Source organism: Nerophis lumbriciformis, linkage group LG27, assembly GCF_033978685.3.
Source record: "Nerophis lumbriciformis linkage group LG27, RoL_Nlum_v2.1, whole genome shotgun sequence".
In the NCBI taxonomy this organism is placed as follows: domain Eukaryota; kingdom Metazoa; phylum Chordata; class Actinopteri; order Syngnathiformes; family Syngnathidae; genus Nerophis; species Nerophis lumbriciformis.
The window spans coordinates 32293515-32314344 of record NC_084574.2 but is presented as its reverse complement, the minus strand read 5'-3'; the positions used below and the strand labels follow the sequence as shown (position 1 = coordinate 32314344).

The 20830-nt window shown below is 40.4% G+C and overlaps 1 protein-coding gene across 1 annotated transcript; it reads right to left on the bottom strand.

The window, feature by feature from the left end:
- Nucleotides 1–927: 927 nt before the first annotated feature.
- Nucleotides 928–13084, bottom strand: LOC133624305 (tumor necrosis factor ligand superfamily member 14-like). Its single transcript, XM_061987785.2, has 7 exons — nt 12967–13084; nt 12459–12681; nt 3341–3409; nt 3223–3256; nt 1708–1770; nt 1372–1609; nt 928–1286 (listed from the first exon to the last, which is right to left on the bottom strand). The coding sequence occupies exons 2-7, from the start codon at nt 12657–12659 to the stop codon at nt 1097–1099; spliced, it is 795 nt and encodes a 264-aa protein (XP_061843769.1). The 5' UTR covers nt 12660–12681; nt 12967–13084; the 3' UTR covers nt 928–1096.
- Between the last annotated feature and the right edge of the window lie 7746 nt (nt 13085–20830).

The following is a 20830-nucleotide window of genomic DNA, read 5'->3' as shown; positions in this document are numbered from 1 at the left end:
TGTCGGAACATGGTTTGTCACGATTACAATATTAAGATGACAGCGGGAGGCAGTGTGCAGGTAAAAATGTATCTAATGCTTAAACCAAAAATAAACAAAAGTTGAGTCCCCCTAAGAAAAGGCATTGAAGCTTAGGGATGGCTGTGCAGAACGGAACTAAAACTGAACTGGCTACAAAGTAAACAAAAACAGAATGCTGGACGACAGCAAAGACTTACAGTGTGTGGAGCAGAGACAGCATTCACAAAGTACATCCGCACATGACATGACAATCTCCGAACTGTACATTCGGAGATCAACAAAGTCCCCACAAAGAAGGATTGTGTCCGCACAACTTAAAAAGTCTTGATTGCTACAGGAAAACACCAACAAAACAGGAAAAGTCACCAAAATAGGAGCGCAAGACCGGAACTAAAACACTACACACAGGAAAACACCAAAAAACTCTAAATAAGTCACGGCGTGATGTGACAGGTCATGACTCTAGACCAGTTGGTTCTTAACTTTGTTGGAGGTACCGAACCCCACCAGTTTCATATGCGCATTCACGGAACTTTTCTTTAGTGAAAAATATATATATACATTTTTTCAAATTCAAGACAAAGGTGCACAAAATGAACCATGCGCAAACATCACCTTGTTCAAAGAACAAAACCAACACAAAACAAATTACACACCTGCAAATCAGCGTGACTTCTGCTGTTGCCGTATCCATAATACGCAGATAGGGAGAAGTTTTTATTTACACGATGAGTCGGATGTGTCTCGCCCTCCGCGGTGGAGGGTCCGCCGAACCCCTGAGGCCGACTCACCAAACCCCTCTAGGGTTTAATCGAACCCAGGTTAAGAACAACTGCTCTAGACCTACTTTGAGACAAGAGCTGTAGTGAGGCATAGTCTGTTACGGTTTAAAATCATATCCAACAATTGCGAGAACAACTTTTTATTGTCAATATCGGCTGCTGAGTTTCATTTTTTTAATGTTTTCTGCTGGTGGTGTGCCACTGGACATGTGCCTTGGCTCAAAAAAGGTTGAAAAACACAGCTCTAGTCTGAATGTCAGATACTGTTTTCGTGAGATTACAATCAAGTCTTTTTAAGGAGCTACCATAAAAGCTCCCATGAAGTTTTCACTCTGTCCAGGGCGCAACTTGTGTATGTTATCCACCGTGACAAAAATGTGATCGCCCAACTGCAGGTGGAAGATCCCTGCCAAGAAACTGTCCCACAGATCCTCCCCTCCTGAAGACCTCCCACTTGAAGGTTTTGGGGTCCAGCAGCGGGACCTGAATCAAACAGTCCAAGAGTATCGTTGTCGATTGAAAACAGTAGTGGTTGTGTAACAACAGAAGAAGGGAGGAAGGAACTAACCGTTTTGATTTCATAAGTTCGATAGAGTGGTCATATGCCATGGTGTCTTTCATCACCTTGTGCTGGGTGAGAGAACACGTCTCTGCTGCATTTAGTTGCACTTTGGAGTAGAGGTAGTAATACCCTTCTTTCTCCACCAACAGGCGGCCATTGCTGTAGCTCATCTGGTAGGTGACGGCGTCACCCACTTTGTCAACCCACTGTACGACATTTTTCTCCCCGATCGGACTGCTGCTACCTGATTTGAACACGATGTTTTAATCAAAACTTTCAAGTAATACAGGTAAAAAAAAAAAACTTTTATTTATGGGTACTGTTTAATAAGAGGACTCTTACACATCAGGTGGGCAAATGGCTTTTGTCCCAGTAGAGGCTGCGCTCGGTCAACCTCATTGGAGCCTGTTTTTAAAGGTACACATAACTTTACAATGAATTCATTCATTTTAAAACTTTTAAATATTTTCGACCAACCTACCAAATTATCTACCTATCGACATACCAACCTACCTACCTACCTACCTACTAATCATCCAAACCAACCAACCAACCAACCTAACTACCTACATATAGTACCTACCAACCAACATACCTACTTACCTACCAACCAACATACTTACCTTCCTACCTACCTACGAACTAACCAACCAACATACCTACCAACCAGCATACCTACCTACCAACCAACCAAACCAACCAACCAGCATACCTATCCACCTATGTGCCAACCTACTGCCTACCTATTTACCTACCTGTTTTTAAAGGTAGGAGGATAACTTCACAATGAATTCATTAATTTTACATTTTAAATCGACCAAATTACCTACATATCTACCTATCGACCTACTGACTTATCTACCTACCAACCAACCAACGTCCCTACCTACCAATTGACCTACCTACCTACCTATCATCTAAAACAACCAACCAATATACCAACCTACCAACCAACCAACCAACTAACATACCTATCTACCTACTAACCAACACACTGATCTACCAACCAACCAACCAACCAACCAAAATCTATCTATATACCTACCTGTCCATCTATTACCTACACATTTTCCTACCTGTTTTTAAAGGGAGGAGGATAACTTTACAGTTAATTCATTCATTGTAAATCTTATAGACCGACCAACCAATCTATCTACCTACCTACTTACCATCAACCAACATCCCAACTAACCTACCTACAGTACTTACCAACATACCTATCGACCTACCAACCAACCAACATACCTATCTACCTACAGTACCTACCAACCAACAGATATGCCTACCTACCAACCAATATACCTACCAACCAATTAATATAACTACCTACCTACTTACTTACCTGCCGATCTACTACCTACCTACCAATTAATATACCTGCCTAACTACCTACCTGCCCATCTACTACCTACCTTTTTACCTTCATACGAACCAACCAACCAACCTACGAACCTACTCACTAACCAACTTACTGACCTACCAACCAACTTACCTACAGATCTACCTACGAACCAACCAACCTACTAACTACCTACAATACCCTATAATATCTATCTATCCATCTATCTATCTATCTATCTATCTATCTATCTATCTATCTATCTATCTATCTATCTATCTATCTATTTATATATTCATCCATCCATCCATACATCCATCCATCATCCATCTATTTATCTATCTGTGTATCTCTCATCTATCTATCTATCATACATAATAATAATAATAATAATAATAATAATAATAATAATAATAATAGTAAAAATAATAATAATAATAATAATAATAATAATAATAATAATACATCATTTTTATAGTAATAATAACAATTATAATAATGATAGTAATACTTAATACCATCAGATGTCATGTGGCCTCTGAAGGCACCAAACTGAAAGAAAGAAAGAAGCCAGTGGGTCAGTGAGGCAATCTGGCAGACGGATATGATTGATTACGTACATCATTTGGCACTAACCTGCTTGGCAAATGTTTTAGGGTTGGACAAGTTTTGACAGAGTGGATCAGACCCACAAATGGAAAATACCTGCAGGGGAACATCAGAAGAGAAAGTCATACATCAGTCTGCAGGCAAAGAATGCAAGTTAAAAAAAAGCAGTATGACTAGACAAGCGATGTGAGGTGTGGAGATTTCATCACGTCCACACACATGCACGAGTAAAACTTAATTCACGAAGGAAAACATTACATCTGCTTACGGGGGCAAGTGCTCCAGTATAAATGAGTTGTGCCGGGAGTACTGGGATTTATCAGAGTAAAAATAGAATAGAAAAGATGAATCGTTTAGAATTGTCATACAGACTTTTTCCAGCTGACTCTGTCACAGACTTTGTTTTACTCAATCCAACATAAGCACGTTTGACATTTCACTCCATTTTTCCAATCAAATTGCGCCCTCACACTGTAAAAAGTGACATGACAGTGTGTGAATCGCAGTCCAAAGAAACAAGGCTAGTTAGTAACTAGTAAAAATAAAAATGCATATACTGCGCTGCCATCAGTGTCAGTAGAAATATATACATTAAAAAACATGACACACTGCTAAAGCTTGCCCTATTTATACCATAACAATGTAAAAGGTTAAACTCCCTTCCTATTCTCTTTTTCTTTTGTATTTAAGTATTCATAACATTTTTGTATTGTTTCATTCGAAGCAATTGTAATGTTGATAATAGAGGTCATTATTATAATTATTCATTATCAATATTGTTGTCTATATTGGTATTGTTATTGTTCCATTGTAGTGCAACAATGTTCATTGAGATTACTGTGTTAATACTATCTACTTTATTCATTTGTTTATCTGTTTAATTGTTAGTATCATATTTGTATATGTTGTATTTGCTGATAGTTTTGGGGGTTTTGTTATTGTTGTCTCTCTCTTCTTTCTCTTTTTTCTTCTTCTTTCTATCCCCTCCTGCGCCAAACTCTAAACACATCCAAACATTTAATAAAGTCAAATACAAATAGGGCAACCAGTAAATCTGTTCAGCATATATGGGCACCGACGTCAACAATATGATTTGTGCATGTGGCTAGACAGGAAAGGTTAAAAAAAATAATTTAAAAAATTCACATTTTAGTCTGCAGGGAATTCCACTTCCAACTAAAGAAAATTTGTTGCGGTGAGTTAGAAATGTTAAATGTTTTAGTTGCGCATATGCTAACATTAGCCCTGTTAGCACCATATATGGTGTCATAATATATTTTGTATATTTTGAGGTACACCCACACACACACTATCGTTGTAATTAGAGATGTCCGATAATATTGATTTTTCCATTATCGGTGTTTTTTTTGTTGTTTTTTTTGTATTTTTATTAAATCAACACAAAAAACACAAAATACACTTACAATTCACACTCATTCACACAAAAGGGTTGTTTCTTTCTGTTATTAATATTCTGGTTCCTACATTATATATCAATATATATCAATACAGTCTGCAAGGGATACAGTCCGTAAGCACACATGATTGATTAATTACTAGTTTCTATGTAACTGTTTTTATGTTGTTTTACTTTCTTTTTTATTCAAGAAAATAGTTTTCATTTATTTATCTTATTTTATTAATTTTTTTTAAAAAGGATCTTATCTTCACCATACCCGGTTGTCCAAATTAGGCATAATAATGTGTTAATTCCACGACTGTATATATCGGTATTGGTTGATATACGTATCGGTAATTAAGAGTTGGACAATATCGGAATATCGGATATCGGCAAAAAAGCCAATATCAGACATCCCTAGTTGTAATGCATTAAAATGAAAATTAGCTACTGAAGAAATTACAAGTTACTCCCTAGTTACCCAGTACTTGAGTAATTTTTTCACGGAATATTTCCTCTTACTCAAGTATTTGGATGACTGCTTATTACTTTTACTTGAGTCTTTTACTTAAGTAAATTGTTTTGCTACTCTACCCACTTCTGGAACAGGTATACACATGCAGCTTTCCCACGGGTGTGGTACACTGGAGCACACACAGCCAGTCAATTGCATAAGATTATCTTAAAAATGAAACTAAGTAATGTTCTGGAGGTGGATATCAGGAAATGTTTTCCCTGAAGCAGAGGCCGGGGCGGCAGTAAGAGATGAGTAAATACAGTAAACAGGGTGACCCCTCCCTTAAAGCAGTGCCCCGGTAGAGGTTTATGCCTAGCAATGCCCCTAGTGTGTTTAATAATTATGTATAAACCGAAGATAATTATTCCAATGAATTCTAATTACTGTATTGAATGGAAATAATCTTCTTTTACAAATGTTTTTTTGCTTATGTTTTTTGGTGAGCTTCCGTGGTTTTACTCCAGGTACATCGCTTTCCTCCCACATTCCAAAAAACATGCATTTGAGGTGATTCCATCATCATCATCATGGAGTACATACTAAAAAATGTTGGGTTAAAAAATAACCCAACTGCTGGTTCAGAAAAGGACGAACCGCGTATTTGAGTTATTTTAACTCAACATTTTGGGTTAATTTTTTGCGTTGAATTATTTAACCAAAAAGTTGAGTTATGTTAATGTTGGGTTAAATTATTTAACACAAAAGTTGAGTTATGCTAACTCAACATTGGTTGATTCATAACCCAACTATTGGGTTGAATTTATTTAACACAAAATCTGAGTTATTCTCACTAAAATGTTGGGTTATTCCAAACCTGTCATGTCTGTGTAATCATGTTTTGTTTTAGTCATGTTTTGTTTAGTTTAGTTATTGGACTCTTTAGTTTCTGGCTTTTCACTCCCTTGTCTTGTTTCCATAGTTACCCATTAGTTTCACCTGTTCCACATTTGGACTCATTGTGCACTCTTGTTTGTCACCATAGCAACCCAATAGTTTTCACTTGTCACGTCACGTACCTGTTTCACGTTTTGAGTCACGCACCTGTTTTCACTAATCATGTCTGTAGTATTTAAGTTCATTGTTTTCAGTTTGTCTTTCTGGCGACATCGCACATTTATGCTCTTCACATTCCTGACACTTGTTTTTTCATGTCCATCTTTCATGCTGCAACTTTAGTCCAAGCCAAGTAAGTTTTTGTTTATTAATGCTGTAGTCTTTTGGTTTCATAGTTTGTTCTCCGCCACTGTGCGCGCTTTTCGTTTGTCCTTTTTTTGATAGTAATAAACAATCATGTACTCACATTCCCGTCTCGCCCAAGCCAACTTTCCGTTGCCTTCCGGAAAAGCAAACACCCAGGACCAAGTCGTGACAAAACCCAACTATTGGGTTGCGCTATTTAGCGCTCCTTGACCGAATATTTGGTTAAAAATGATAAATCTTACTGCTGTTTTGTCCTACTTCTTCCCAACTACTGATCAAAATTATTTTTATTCCATTAAAATATACTCAAAAGCAAGATATGAGTGTCATTTTTTTTAATTTTTTTTTTTACAAGAATTGCCGTGTATGGTCATAGTTGTCACGGCGCATTTTACTGCGTGGATCGTTCTCCCAGGATGCAGATAGGACACCGGATGCAACACGCACGTAAGGAAATTATTTATTGTTCAGAAATCATGCGGGATACAAACAAAAGAGCACCAGCGTGCCGATAGCATGGGAAGCCAACGGAATAGCGAACAAGAAAAGCTTAGCATGTAAACGTGCAAACAAAAAGGCGAAGCTTAGCTCAGGAATCAAATTAGTAGCCGTCGTAACTGTTCAAGTCAGACTGAGTGTGGCGAAAAGCAGGGAATAAGTAGCTCTCTGATTAGTGCCCAGGAGCAGGTGAGCGTCTTAAACACTAATCAGAGGCAGGTGAAAACAATCTGCAGTCATGGCAACCAAAACACAAACCCAGGGCTGCTCAAAACATGAACTGAGGGAGTCAAAAACTAAACAAACATGATTGGGGCAGCGGATCATGACAATAGTAGTTCTATACAGCATGCTCAAATATTTTCATGTATATAAGATGTGTGATTGTAAGTAATGTTAATTGTGAGGAACTCGCATGGTTGCAGTCTTTTGAGACCCCAAGATGCAGGAACCAGCAGATGACAAGGTAAGATGATTTTTTATTATCATCAACAGAAATAAAGCAGTCTTGCACATAAACGTTCCCCAACATAAAGCGATCTTCGAGCTCTGAGAAGTGCTCGAGTGAAGCATAAATAGACATATGCTGATTGGCCGCAGGTGTGGACCAGGTGCCAATCAACAGCAGGTGTGGACCAGGTGCCAATCAACAGCAGGTGAGTGAACGAACACAGTGCTCAGCGGAACAAGCAGAAAGTGGAAATCAAAATAAGAGCACTGATAGGAAGTACCGTATTTTCCGCACTATAAGGCGCACCGGATTATTAGCCGCACCTTCAATGAATGGCATATTTCATAACTTTGTCCACCAATAAGCCGCCCCGGACTATAAGCCGCGCCTACGCTGCGCTAAAGGGAATGTCAAAAAAACAGTCAGATAGGTCAGTCAAACTTTAATAATATATTAAAAACCAGCGTTCTAACAACTCTGTTCACTCCCAAAATGTACGCAAATGTGCAATCACAAACATAGTAAAATTCAAAATAGTGCAGAGCAATAGCAACATAATGTTGCTCGAACGTTAATGTCACAACACACAAAATAAACATAGCGCTCACTTTCTGAAGTTATTCTTCATTCGTAAATCCTTCGTCTTCGGTGTCCGAAGTGAAAAGTTGGGCAAATGTGAGATCCAAAATGGCCGGCTCCGTCTCGTCGAAGTAATCGGAGTCAGTGTCACTGTTATCCAGCAGTTCTGTGAATCCTGCCTTCCGGAAAGCTCGGACCACAGTTGTGACCGAAATATCTGCCCAGGCATTTACGATCCACTGGCAGATGTTGGCGTCGTCTGGCGCTGCCTCCCTGTCTTAGTGAATGTGTGTTCGCCTTCTGTCATCCATTGTTCCCACGCAGTTAGCAGTCTAGCTTCGAATGCCCTGTTGACACCAATATCTAGCGGCTGGAGGTCTTTTGTCAATCCACCCGGAATGACGGCGAGTATTGAATTAAGCGCGTAAGCGTGTCTCTTACTGTGATGTTATGAGCTAGCAAATATAACAACTACACTACCCAGCATGCAACGATAGTTACGAGCATGCGCGGTAGCCCTGAGAAGCGTTGTTGTATGCTGGCAGTTAGAATGTGGTTATGAACACGCTGTGAGTAAACGTTGAGAACTCAGTTAACACGCCTCGTCTGCATTATTTATAATTAGACAGACAACACACTTAATAGGAGCCATTTTGGGGTCTTTACATAAACACACAAATGGAAATGAAACGTCACATATCCCAGCATGGACCGCGCGCTTCTTCTTCTTCCGGGGGCGGGTGGTTGCTTACAGTACAAGAAGAAGCGCTTCCTGTTCTATGGGGGCGGGTGCTTACCTCGGCGGTTGCTTGCGTAGAAGAAGAAGCGCTTCCTGCTCTACCGGGAAAAAAGATGGCGGCTGTTTACCGAAGTTGCGAGAACGAAACTTTATGAAAATGAATCTTAATATTTATCCATATATAAAGCGCACCGCGTTAAAAGCCGCACTGTCAGCTTTTGAGTAAATTTGTGGTTTTTAGGTGCGGCTAATGGTGCGGAAAATACGGTAAATACAAAAACTAGGAAACAAACAGAAATGAAGTGACAGATCGTTACATTAATGTGATTAATCCTTAATAAAAATTTGCTTCAAGAAAAAAAGCACCTTTTTAATTTAAAAAAAAGCCTTTTATCCAAAAATGCATTACTCATTGAAAAATGGTTTATAGTTTTGAAAACCCATAAATTGAGTTAAAATAATACCCTTATAACCCAAAAAAATGGATTGCTCTTCACAAAAATAACTCAAAATTTTAACCCAACACTCGCAACTCATAAATTGGGTTATCAAAATAACACAGCATTTTTTTAGTGTGTATCAGGCCTGTTTGCAGACATAGATAATCAGGGCTCTCCAGTCTTCTCTGTTGTCCGCCTTGTGTAGAAATTCTACATTGTTGATATTTCCAATGAAGTTTCTTCAGGCTTTATTTGACTGTGATTTTATTTTATAAGTGCAAATCAGCAGGATTGTTGCCAGTGGCTAATTTCCATCTTCCGTGCCTGCTGTAATTACCGTATTTCTCGGGAGTATAAGTCGCCCCGGAGTATAAGTCGCACCGGCCGAAAATGCATAATAAAGAAGGAAAAAAACATATATAAGTCGCACTGGAGTATACGTTGCATTTTTTGGGGAGATTTATTTGATAAAACCCAACACCAAGAATAGACATTTGAAAGGCAATTTAAAATAAATAAAGAATAGTGAACAACAGGCTGAATAAGTGCACGTTATATGACGCATACATAACCAACTGAGAACGTGCCTGGTATGTTAACGTAACATATTATGGTAAATCCCATGAAATCTTATACGTCCAGTCTCTTACGTGAATGAGCTAAATAATATTATTTGATATTTTACGGTAATGTGTTAATAATTTCACACACAAGTCGCTCCTGAGTATAAGTCGCACCCCCGGCCAAACTATGAAAAAAACTGCGACCTATAGTCCGAAAAATACGGTAATGCCAAACACATAAGAACAGCACAGCCATACTTGCCAACCCTCCCGGATTTTCCGGGAGACTCCCGAAATTCAGCGCTTCTCCCGAAAACCTCCCGGGACAAATTTTCTCCCGAAAATCTCCCGAAATTCAGGCGGACCTGAGTGACGTGTCGACAGCCTGTTTTCACTGTCCCCTTTCCCACAATATAAACAGCGTGCCTGCCCAATCACGTTATAACTGTAGAATGTTTCTTGGTTTCTTATGTGGGTTTATTGTTAGGCAGTTTCATTAACGTCCTATCCGAGCGGTAACAACACACAAAAACAGCAGTCACGTTTTCGTCTACCGTAAAGCAGTTCGTCTGCCGTAAACAGCAATGTTGTGACACTCTTAAACAGGACAATACTGCCATCTACTGTACATGCATAGGTGACATTAACATCTACGGCTTTTAGAGAGTGCAGTGCACAACTGCGCACACAACAAGGAGACGAAGCAGAATGCATCATCAGAGAGGGTGTTCAGCATGGTTAGAAAAATAGTGACAGAGAATAGAACAAGCATGGACAATTCAACCCTTAACTCAACAATGAGTAGATGAGTGTTATGTGTGTGTATATGTGTAAATAAATAAACACTGAAATTCAAGTATTTGTCTTATTTATATATATATATATATATATATATATATATATATATATATATATATATATATATATATATATATATATATATATATATAATATAGCTAGAATTCACTGAAAGTCAAGTATTTCTTATATGTATATACAGTGAGGCAAAAAAATACAGTCTCCAGACCTTAATGGCTGTATATGCCATTGAACTAAACTCTCCACCTCTCTTGTCTCCTCATATATATACAGCCATTACCTGTATTAATGGCTGTATATATATATATATACAGTGGGCCAAAATAGAACTTTTTAGTATAAACTCAACTCGTCGTGTTTGGAGGAAGAAGAATACTGAGTTGCATCCCAAGAACACCATACCTACTGTGAAGCATGGGGGTGGAAACATCATGCTTTGGGGCTGTTTTTCTGCTAAGGGGACAGGCCGACTGATCTGTGTTAAGGAAAGAATGAATGGGGCCATGTATCGTGAGATTTTGAGCCAAAACCTCCTTCCATCAGTGAGAGTTTTGAAGATGAAACGTGGCTGGGTCTTCCAGCATGACAATGATCCCAAACACACCGCCCGGGCAACAAAGTTGTGGCTCCGTAAGAAGCATTTGAAAGTCCTGGAGTGGCCTAGCCAGTCTCCAGACCTCAACCCCATAGAAAATCTGTGGAGGGAGTTGAAAGTCCGTGTTGCTCGGCGACAGCCCCAAAACATCACTGCTCTCGAGAAGATCTGCATGGAGGAATGGGCCAAAATACCAGCTACTGTGTGTGCAAACCTGGTAAAGACCTATAGTAATCGTTTGACCTCTGTTATTGCCAACAAAGGTTATATTACAAAGTATTGAGTTGAATTTTTGTTATTGACCAAATACTTATTTTCCACCATAATTTACAAATAAATTCTTTAAAAAATCCTACAATGTGAATTCCTGGATTTTTTTTTCACATTCTGTCTCTCACAGTTGAAGTGTACCTATGATGAAAATTACAGACCTCTGTCATCATTTTAAGTGGGAGAACTTGCACAATTGGTGGCTGACTAAATACTTTTTTGCCCCACTGTATATATGAAATACTTGACTTGGTGAATTCTAGCTGTAAATATACTCCTCCCCTCTTAACCACGCCCCCCCCGACACCCCCCGCCCACCTCCCGAAATCGGAGGTCTCAAGGTTGGCAAGTATGAGCACAGCACCAAACAACGGGTCAACAAGGCCATATCGTTGCGCTTGTAATATGAAAGCAGGACAACTGGAGCTATTTTTAACACACAAACACGTGCGCCGTTTAATCAGACAAGCCGTCGTAAACTTGTACTTTCGGCAACTCAAAACGGCGATCACAACAAACGCTAACCTCGGGTCAAACTCAGAATGTCATTTAAAGGGACCGCACAGAATTACTCGCTACTGACTGCATGGATGAATGCCAACCGAGAAAACCCCTCACATCGTTGTCATGTGTACAAAAGAACCCTGGCAGTGAATAATAAATAATAAAAAATGATTCCCGGGCACGGCCACCGCTGCTGCTCACTGCTCCCCTCACCTCCCAGGCGGTGGAACAAGGGGATGAGTCAAATGCAGAGGACACATTTCACCACTCCTGGTGTGTGTGTGACTATCAGTGGTACTTTAACTTTAACTTTAAAATACACATTGAGGCTGTCAGCTGTGTTTTATTCGATTACTATTTGTTATTGTATGTTGATTTATTGCATAGTAAATGGTGGTGTGACGGAGTAGAACCAGCGCGTGAGGGTGTGTGTGTGTGTGTGTGTGTGTGCTTGTGTGGTGCGGGGGTTGTGGGGCGGTCATGACGCATGGGGGGAAAAAAAGGGAAATTCTCGATGAAGCAACTCCCTAACTCGCTTAAAACCCAAACTTCAAATCGGCGTCGACCTCACCTCCGTTTTCATGTAAAGTTTGTAGACAAAACATCCCTCGACAACAAGTCCCAACACGGTCAGTGCCATCACCAGCAGCAGAACCTTGTGACCGGCCGGTGTCCATCTGGTTTTTCTCACGCCGCGGGGCGGGGAGTAGAAGGTGGCTCGGCTGTCCACCACAAACACTTGGGGGTGGTTCGCCATGCCGGCCTCTGCCATGGTCTCCACGCTCCCGCTCCACCTGCCACGGAGGGAAGGGTGAAATGTCATCATGAGGCCTGTTTGGAAGCTGGCAGGTAACAAGTCTAGACACAAAAAAACGATGATATGACAGGAATACAAACTGGATGGACATGAAAGGCTTCCAAAATAAATTCTGCGGGTCCTGCAACCGGTTTCTGGGAAATAGCGATTGCTCCATTCTACGCAGTGTAACAATAATGATTCCGCATATTTCTAGTTAATTCCCGTTCCACGTGCAGCTCTTTTTTTTTTTTTGGGCAGAAAAAATAAATAAAATAAGTACCTTCATATAGTTACCACATGAATGGGGGGGGGGGGAAAGTCCTCCGAAAAAAAAACAATGCAAGCCTTTCGTTGACTGCGCCGCCTCTGCGTGTTTCCTGCCAACTGACCAATGTTGCTCTTTGTTGCACGCTCATGAAAGGAGGAAATGAAGATGTCACAATAAAGAGACAACCGGAGAGAAAACAGAGAGAGAGAGAGAAATGTGCATGACACACTCCACACGACATATATACTTTAAATGTGATGAACTGAATGCATAGGGGATTTTCATCATCGTTCACAAGCCTTATGAGAGACAAGAAGACCAAAAACCTTTTTTGCATTTAAGTTAAAGTACCAATGATAGTCACACGCACACACTAGGTGTGGTGAAATTTGTCCTCTGCATTTGACCCATCCCCTTGTTCACCACCTGGGAGGTGAGGGGAGCAGTGAGCAGCAGCGGTGGCCACGCCCGGGAATAATTTTTGGTGATTTAACCCCCAATTCCAACCCTTGATGCTGAGTGCCAAGCAGGGAGGTAATGGGTCCCATTTTTTATAGTCTTTGGTATGACTCGGCCAGGGTTTGAACTCACAACCTACCGATCTCAGGGCGGTGTCTGTTACTACATTATATATATATATATATATATATATATATATATATATATATATATATATATATATATATATATATATATATATATATGTCTTAATAAGGTTATCCAAAAAATAGTGCTCGATGGCAATCAGGTTTTAAACCTGATTGCCCTCTCAACGGGGGGTGCTTACAAACATCAGTTGTCTACCAATCTAAGGTAATACGCAAGGACATTAACACATCCGACACATATGTAGGATTAACCGAGGGTGCATTCAAAACCAGATGGAACAATCACAAGGCTTTCAGGAACAAAAACCTGCGAAATACCACAGAACTCAGCAAACACATTTGGGACCTCAAAGACAATATTCAATAACATGGCAAATTCTTGCATCCAGCACACCTTACAATAGTGGTAATAAAAGATGCAACCTATGCTTGAAAGAGAAGCTGTTTATTATTTACCGTCCAGACCTGTCATCCCTCAACAAGCGCAGCGAAATTGTAACAACATGCCGCCATAGACGGAAACACCTCCTAGGTAACACATGAGCCAATCACCACGCCCCTAGGCCAGCCTGTACCCACCCACTCTGTGCCCTATATAAACCATGGTATGCGAATGCTCCCATTAAAATCTCCTGACGATTGAGGGTACCCCCCTTCATGAAACAGGCCTGTAGAGATGAAATAGTCTTGTGATTTTTTTTCCCACACATACATATATATATATATATATATATATATATAGCCCTGTGATGAGGTGGCGACTTGTCCAGGGTGTACCCCGCCTTCCGCCCGATTGTAGCTGACCCCGAAGGGAATAAGCGGTAGAAAATGGATGGATGGATGGATATATATATATATATATATATATATATATATATATATATATATATATATATATATATATATATATATGTATATATATATATACTTGCAGTGTGTACATAAAACATCGATGGAGGGTTTTGAAGTTGTTTTAGAGGGCTTTGAAGGCTACAATGGTGACTCCTATTAGCCACATTTTGCAAGTGTTTTTTTATCATCTTTAGAATCCTGAAAAACCCAAAAACATGTGTGTTCTTGTCACTCATAGGGATTTTGAACAATTTTCCAAAAAAAAGTGTAGTTCCCCTTTAAATGGTCTAGGTCAGGGGTCGGCAACCCAAAATGTTGAAAGAGCCATATTGGACCAAAAATACAAAAACAAATCTGTCTGGAGCCTCAACAAATTAAAAGCCATATTACATACAGATAGTGTGTCATGAGATATACATTGAATTAAGAGGACTTAAAGGAAACTAAATGACCTCAAATATACCTACAGATGACGCATAATGATGCAATATGTACATATAGCTAGCCTAAATAGCATGTTAGCATCGATTAGCTTGCAGTCATGCAGTGACCAAATATGTCTGATTAGCACTCCACACAAGTCAATAACATCAACAAAACTCACCTTTGTGCATTCATGCACAACGTTAAAAGTTTGGTGGACAAAATGAGACAGAAAAAGAAGTGGCATAAAACACGTCCGAGAAAGTCGGAGAAAGTTATACATGTAAACAAACTACGGTGAGTTCAAGGACCGCCAAAATTAGTAGGACAAAACGGCACTCGCAAAATACTCGAATCAGTGAGGCATGCTTAATATAAACAGTGTGCTTTATAACAATTAGGGAGGTTTGTGTCATGTTTGTCCTCCTACAGAAACCATATTAAAACAAAAAAATATATTTTTCTCCCCTCATCTTTTTCCATTTTTCATACATTTTTGAAAAAGCTCCAGAGAGCCACTAGGGCGGCGCTAAAGATGCGGCTCTAGAGCCGCGGGTTGCCGACCCCTGGTCTAGGTCAAATGTAAACATTTTCTGTCACAAACACGCATCGCTGCCGTAGTTGGGCGGAGCTTGGGCTTCGGCAACCCGGGGAGCTAGTACCAGCCGAAGTTGAGGAAGCGGGAGCGAGCTGGGTCTGGGGTGGAGCCGCTTAAAACCTGGCCTTCATGTTTCCCCCAGGATATATGCGGTCCAAAATGCTGGTGCCACGTCGCCGACGGGCGTCACTGCGAGGTCACTCACTGGCTGGAGGATTCTGTCAGGAACATGCATCGCTGTGGTAGTTGTGACCTCAAGATGCAGTAGAGAAATTACTACATGTGGGTAAGATACTCTGCGATGAGGTGGCGACTTGTCCAGGGTGTACCCCGCCTTCCGCCCGATTGTAGCTGAGATAGGCTCCAGCGCCCCCCGCGACCCCAAAGGGAATAAGCGGTAGAAAATGGATGGATGGATGGGTAAGATACTTTGATACTCATATATGGCACCAGGAAGTGCAGCAGGGAAGTGCATAAGCAGCCAAGCTCCACATCCAAGGTAAAGCAAACTTGAAACAACGTGAACAGCTGACATGCAAGACAGTTAATTAAATTTGCATACGGCTAACAATCCCCCAGCCTGGCATATAGAGAAGCCTGATTGGCAGCCACTAACAGATGTGCTCAGGTTGCCAACCAGGGACAGGTGAAATATCTTTGCAGCAATTGACTTATACTGCCAAGCTTTAATGTTATGGTTAATTACAATAACGTTACAACTAAATGCTGCAGCTCCACAGTTGTCATTTTATAGTTAATTATGATAAAATGACAACTAAATTGTTTATTACTCTCTCTGTCACCCCTCCGAGGTTTCTCATTGTGCTCATTGGGTTGAGTTTTTTCTTGCCCTGATGTGGGATCTGAGCCGAGGATGTCATTGTGGCTCGTGCAGCCCTTTGAGACACTCGTGATTAAGGGCTGTATAAATGAACTTTGATTGATTGATTGATTGACTGTCATAGCCTGTTGTGTCAAGTCATGCCTAGTTGTGCAATGTGGTTATTTCTTCCTATGTTGTATTAAGTTGTGTTTTTGCGCTCCTGTTTTTGTTTTTTTTCTTGCCTTGTGTCGTTCCTGCTATGGCGTAATCACCTCCCGAACATTGTTCTCCAAACCTGTCTTCAGTTAGCAATTAGTATTCCCACCTGTGTCTTGGTCAATCATGCTCCTTATTTAGCAGGCGTGGATCCATTGTCTGCTTCTGTTTGTCTTTTTTCCCTCGATGGCAAGTAAGCCTGTTTGAACATCATTCCGTCACTTACTGTATAAGAGTGTGCAACATATTCTACGGAACGCCTTTGGGGACAAATCAGTTTAAATTCAATGTAGTTTGTTGTGATAGTACAGATATTTTAGTATGAACTAACAGTTGATTGTTGTAAAGTTTAAGGATATTGTCATTTTAGTGTGTGTGTTGTAGGGTTGTACGGTATACCGGTATTAGTATAGTACCGCGATACTAATGAATCATATTCGGTACTATACCGCCTCTAAAAAGTACACACCGTAGCTCGCCGGTGTAAAAATGTAAACAAACGCCATTGGTGGATCGACACCTAAACATCCACTGTAATGATACCAAGTACAGGAGCGTATCTAGTTGATACTACTATGAATACATCAACATTTTTTGGCATCACAACATCTTCTTTCGTTTAAAAAAATATATATTATGTTTATGTCCTTGGACACATGAGGACTTTGAATATGACCAATGTATGATCCTGTAACTACCAAAACTAATGTAAAGCATCCAAACAACAGAAGAATAAGTGATTATTACATTTGAACAGAAGTGTAAATAGAAAATGTTAAAAGAGGAAGTAAGCAGATATTAACAGTAAATGAACAAGTAGACTAATAATTAATTTTCTACCACTTGTCCTTAATAATGTTGACAAAATAATAGAATTATAAAGGACACAATATGTTACTGTATATGTCAGCAGCTAAATTAGGAGCCTTTGTTTGTTTACTTACTACTAAAAGACAAGTTGGTAAGTACACTATTTTATTTAAGGACAAACTTGCAATAAGAAACATATGTTTAATGTACCGTATTTTCCGCACCATAAGCCGCCCTGGGTTATAAGCCGCGCCTTCAATGAACGGCATATTTCAAAACTTTGTCCACCTATAAGCCGCCCCGTGTTATAAGCCGCATCTAACTGCGCTAAAGGAATGTCAAAAAAACAGTCAGATAGGTCAGTCAAACTTTAATAATATATTAAAAACCAGCGTGATGTGGGCGCGCATGGAGTCGTATATCAACATGGACGGAGCTGCGTGAAAAAAGCCACCCGGCCTCTTCGCGTAAACTTACCTTAACCACTCGCTCATCTTTTCTTCATCCATCCATCCCTTCGAGTTAGCTTTTATGATGACGCCGGCTGGAAAGGTCTCTTTTGGCAAGGTCTTCCTTTTGAATATCACCATGGGTGGAAGTTTCTGGCCATTAACATGGCAAGCTAGAACCACAGTGAAGGATGACTTCTCATTCCCTGTGGTGCGAATATTCACCGTACGTGCTCCCGTTGTATCCACAGTGCGGTTCACAGGAATATCAAAAGTCAGTGGAACCTCGTCCATGTTGATAATGTTCTCTGGCCGGATCTTTTTTTCAGCTATCTTGTTTTTACAATATGCACGGAAAGTAGCCAGCTTTTCTTGAAAGTCTTTAGGCAGTTGCTGTGAAATAGTAGTCCGTGTGCGGATGGAGAGATTGCGTCTTTTCATGAACCGGATCCCTGTCGCTTAGTAGGAGCCATTTTGTGGTCTTTACAGATGTAAACACACAAAGGAAATGAAACGTAATATCCGCGCGCTTCTTCTTCTTCTACGGGGGCGGGTGGTTGCTTACAGTAGAAGAAGAAGCGCTTCCTCTTCTATGGGGGCGGGTGCTTACCTTGGCGGTTGCTTGCGTAGAAGAAGAAGCACTTCCTCTTCTACGGGGAAAAAAGATGGCGGCTGTTTACCGTAGTTGCGAGACCTAAACTTTATGAAAATGAATCTTAATATTAATCCATGTATAAAGCGCACCGGGTTATAAGCCGCACTGTCAGCTTTTGAGTAAATTTGTGGTTTTTAGGTGCGGCTAATAGTGCGGAAAATACGGTACCCTAAGATTTTTTGTTAAAATAAAGCCAATAAGGCACATTTTTTGTGGTCCCGTTTATTTAGAAAAGAACCGAAAAGTATCGAAATACATTTTGGTACTCGTACCAAAATATTGGTATCGGGACAACACTAGTGTGTTGTAATGTTACGCAACGTTTTGATTACAGTGTTTTACTGTGGGGAAAAAAACTGTTAAATGCTGTAAAATCCTTGTATTTTTTTTTTTTTTACATTTTAACAATTATGTTATGTTTTCACCATCAGCCACATTATGGAATGGAATAAATCAAATCAAATCAAATCAACTTTATTTATAAAGCACATTTAAAATTTACCACAGGGGTAGCCAAAGTGCTGTACAATGAGCAGGTTAAAAGATAAAACGAGTACCGAGCAAACACAACACAACACAAACAGAACACGATAAAAAATAAATAATTAAAATAGAATTAATAAAAACATAAAAACATAAAAACAGGTTCACAGCAGGTGTATTATGGGGCGCCATTGCAGGATGGATATCACTCAGTGTTAAAAGCCATGGAATAAAAGTATGTTTTTAAGAGAGATTTAAAAACAGGAAGAGAGGAGGCTTGTCTAACACTCAGGGGTAGGTCGTTCCAGAGCTTGGGAGCAGCAACGGCGAAAGCTCTGTCACCTCTAAGCTTCAGCCTTGTGTCAGGGACCGTCAACAGCAGCTGATCGGCTGATCTTAAGGATCGGGTGGGGCAGTAAGGCTGAAGGAGGTCGGAGAGATAGGTTGGCGCGAGGTTGTTTAGACATTTAAAAACAAATAAAAGGAGTTTAAAATGTATTCGGTAACGCACAGGGAGCCAGTGAAGGGACGCTAAAATAGGGGTGATGTGCTCACGTCTGCGGGTCTGTGTTAGCAGACGAGCAGCAGAGTTCTGCACGAGCTGCAGGCGGGCGAGGGAGGCCTGGCTAATGCCAACATACAGGGCATTACAGTAGTCAAGACGAGTCGAGATAAAAGCGTGGATTAATTTCTCAAGATCATGTCTTGATAGAAGCGGTTTCACTTTCGCTATTTGGCGTAATTGATAAAAGCTTTTTTGAACGACGCTGCTGATTTGTTTTTCGAATTTAAAATCTGAGTCAAACTTTACCCCCAGGTTTGTGACAGAGTCGCTGAGATACGGGGTCAGAGTGCCGAGGTCAACGTTGGGGGAGGGAGAGCGACTTGGACCGAACAACATAACTTCTGTTTTGTCTTCATTTAGGCTCAGGAAGTTAGCTGAAAGCCAGACTTTGATGTCGTGCAGGCAGTCAATAAGACTTTGAACCGTGTTATTTTGTGCCATGGGAAAATAAATCTGGCAATCATCGGCATAAAAATGAAATGCAATACTGTACTTCCTAAAAATAGAACCAAGGGGGAGAAGGTAAAGCGCAAATAAAATTGGGGCAAGGATTGAGCCCTGGGGGACCCCATGTGGTAAAGGAGCTGTGGACGACATAAAACTGTCTACTTTTACACAAAAACTCCTGTCGGTTAGGTACGACCGGAACCAGTTGAGGGCGGCGCCCTTAATGCCCACACAGTTCTCAAGACGAGTGATTAAGGTGGCGTGGTCGACGGTGTCGAACGCAGCAGACAGATCTAAAAGCACCAGGACAACATATTTACCAGAATCAGTGGACAGGAGGATATCGTTAAAAACTTTTAGAAGTGCTGACTCTGTGCTGTGGAGGGCTTTAAAACCGGACTGGAACAGCTCAGTGATACCATTATCCTCTAAGAAGGGCAACAACTGACTGTAGACAACCTTCTCTAATATTTTGGAAATGTATGGAAGATTAGAGATAGGTCTGAAGTTAGAGAGGAGAGAGGGGTCGAGGCTGGGTTTTTTAAGTAGAGGTCGTACCACTGCATGTTTAAACTCTACTGGAACTATTCCAGAAGAGAGGCTACTATTGATAATGTTAAGGACACTTGATCCAATAGTAGCAAGTACCTCCTTAAACAGGCGAGGTGGGAGGGCATGGAATATACTAAGATAGCAACGAAAAGACGTGTCATTCTTTTTTAAAGGGGACTAAAGTGTTGCACAGGCTTGGAGAAGAGAGAGAGTAATACTAATGTGTCCACATGTCCTGTGAGGCCATGTGTTCCATGTCCCACTCTTCTGCTCTTATACTTAGTGTGAATGATCGAGCGAGCTACTGTAAATGGATATGATTGTGATTTAAACCCTTCCTCCGTAAACAGACATTTTCTGTCTCGAGCAGTGATTCTCAAACTGCGGTACACCGG

Coding starts and splice junctions, on each gene's coding strand:
- LOC133624305 (XM_061987785.2), bottom strand. CDS start 12,659: ATGGCAGAGGCCGGCATGGCGAACCACCCCCAAGTGTTTGTGGTGGAC. Junction 3,410..12,458: donor AACTTTACATGAAAACGGAG/GTGAGGTCGACG, acceptor GTTCCCCTGCAG/GTATTTTCCATTTGTGGGTC. Junction 1,287..1,371: donor GAACTTATGAAATCAAAACG/GTTAGTTCCTTC, acceptor TGTTTGATTCAG/GTCCCGCTGCTGGACCCCAA.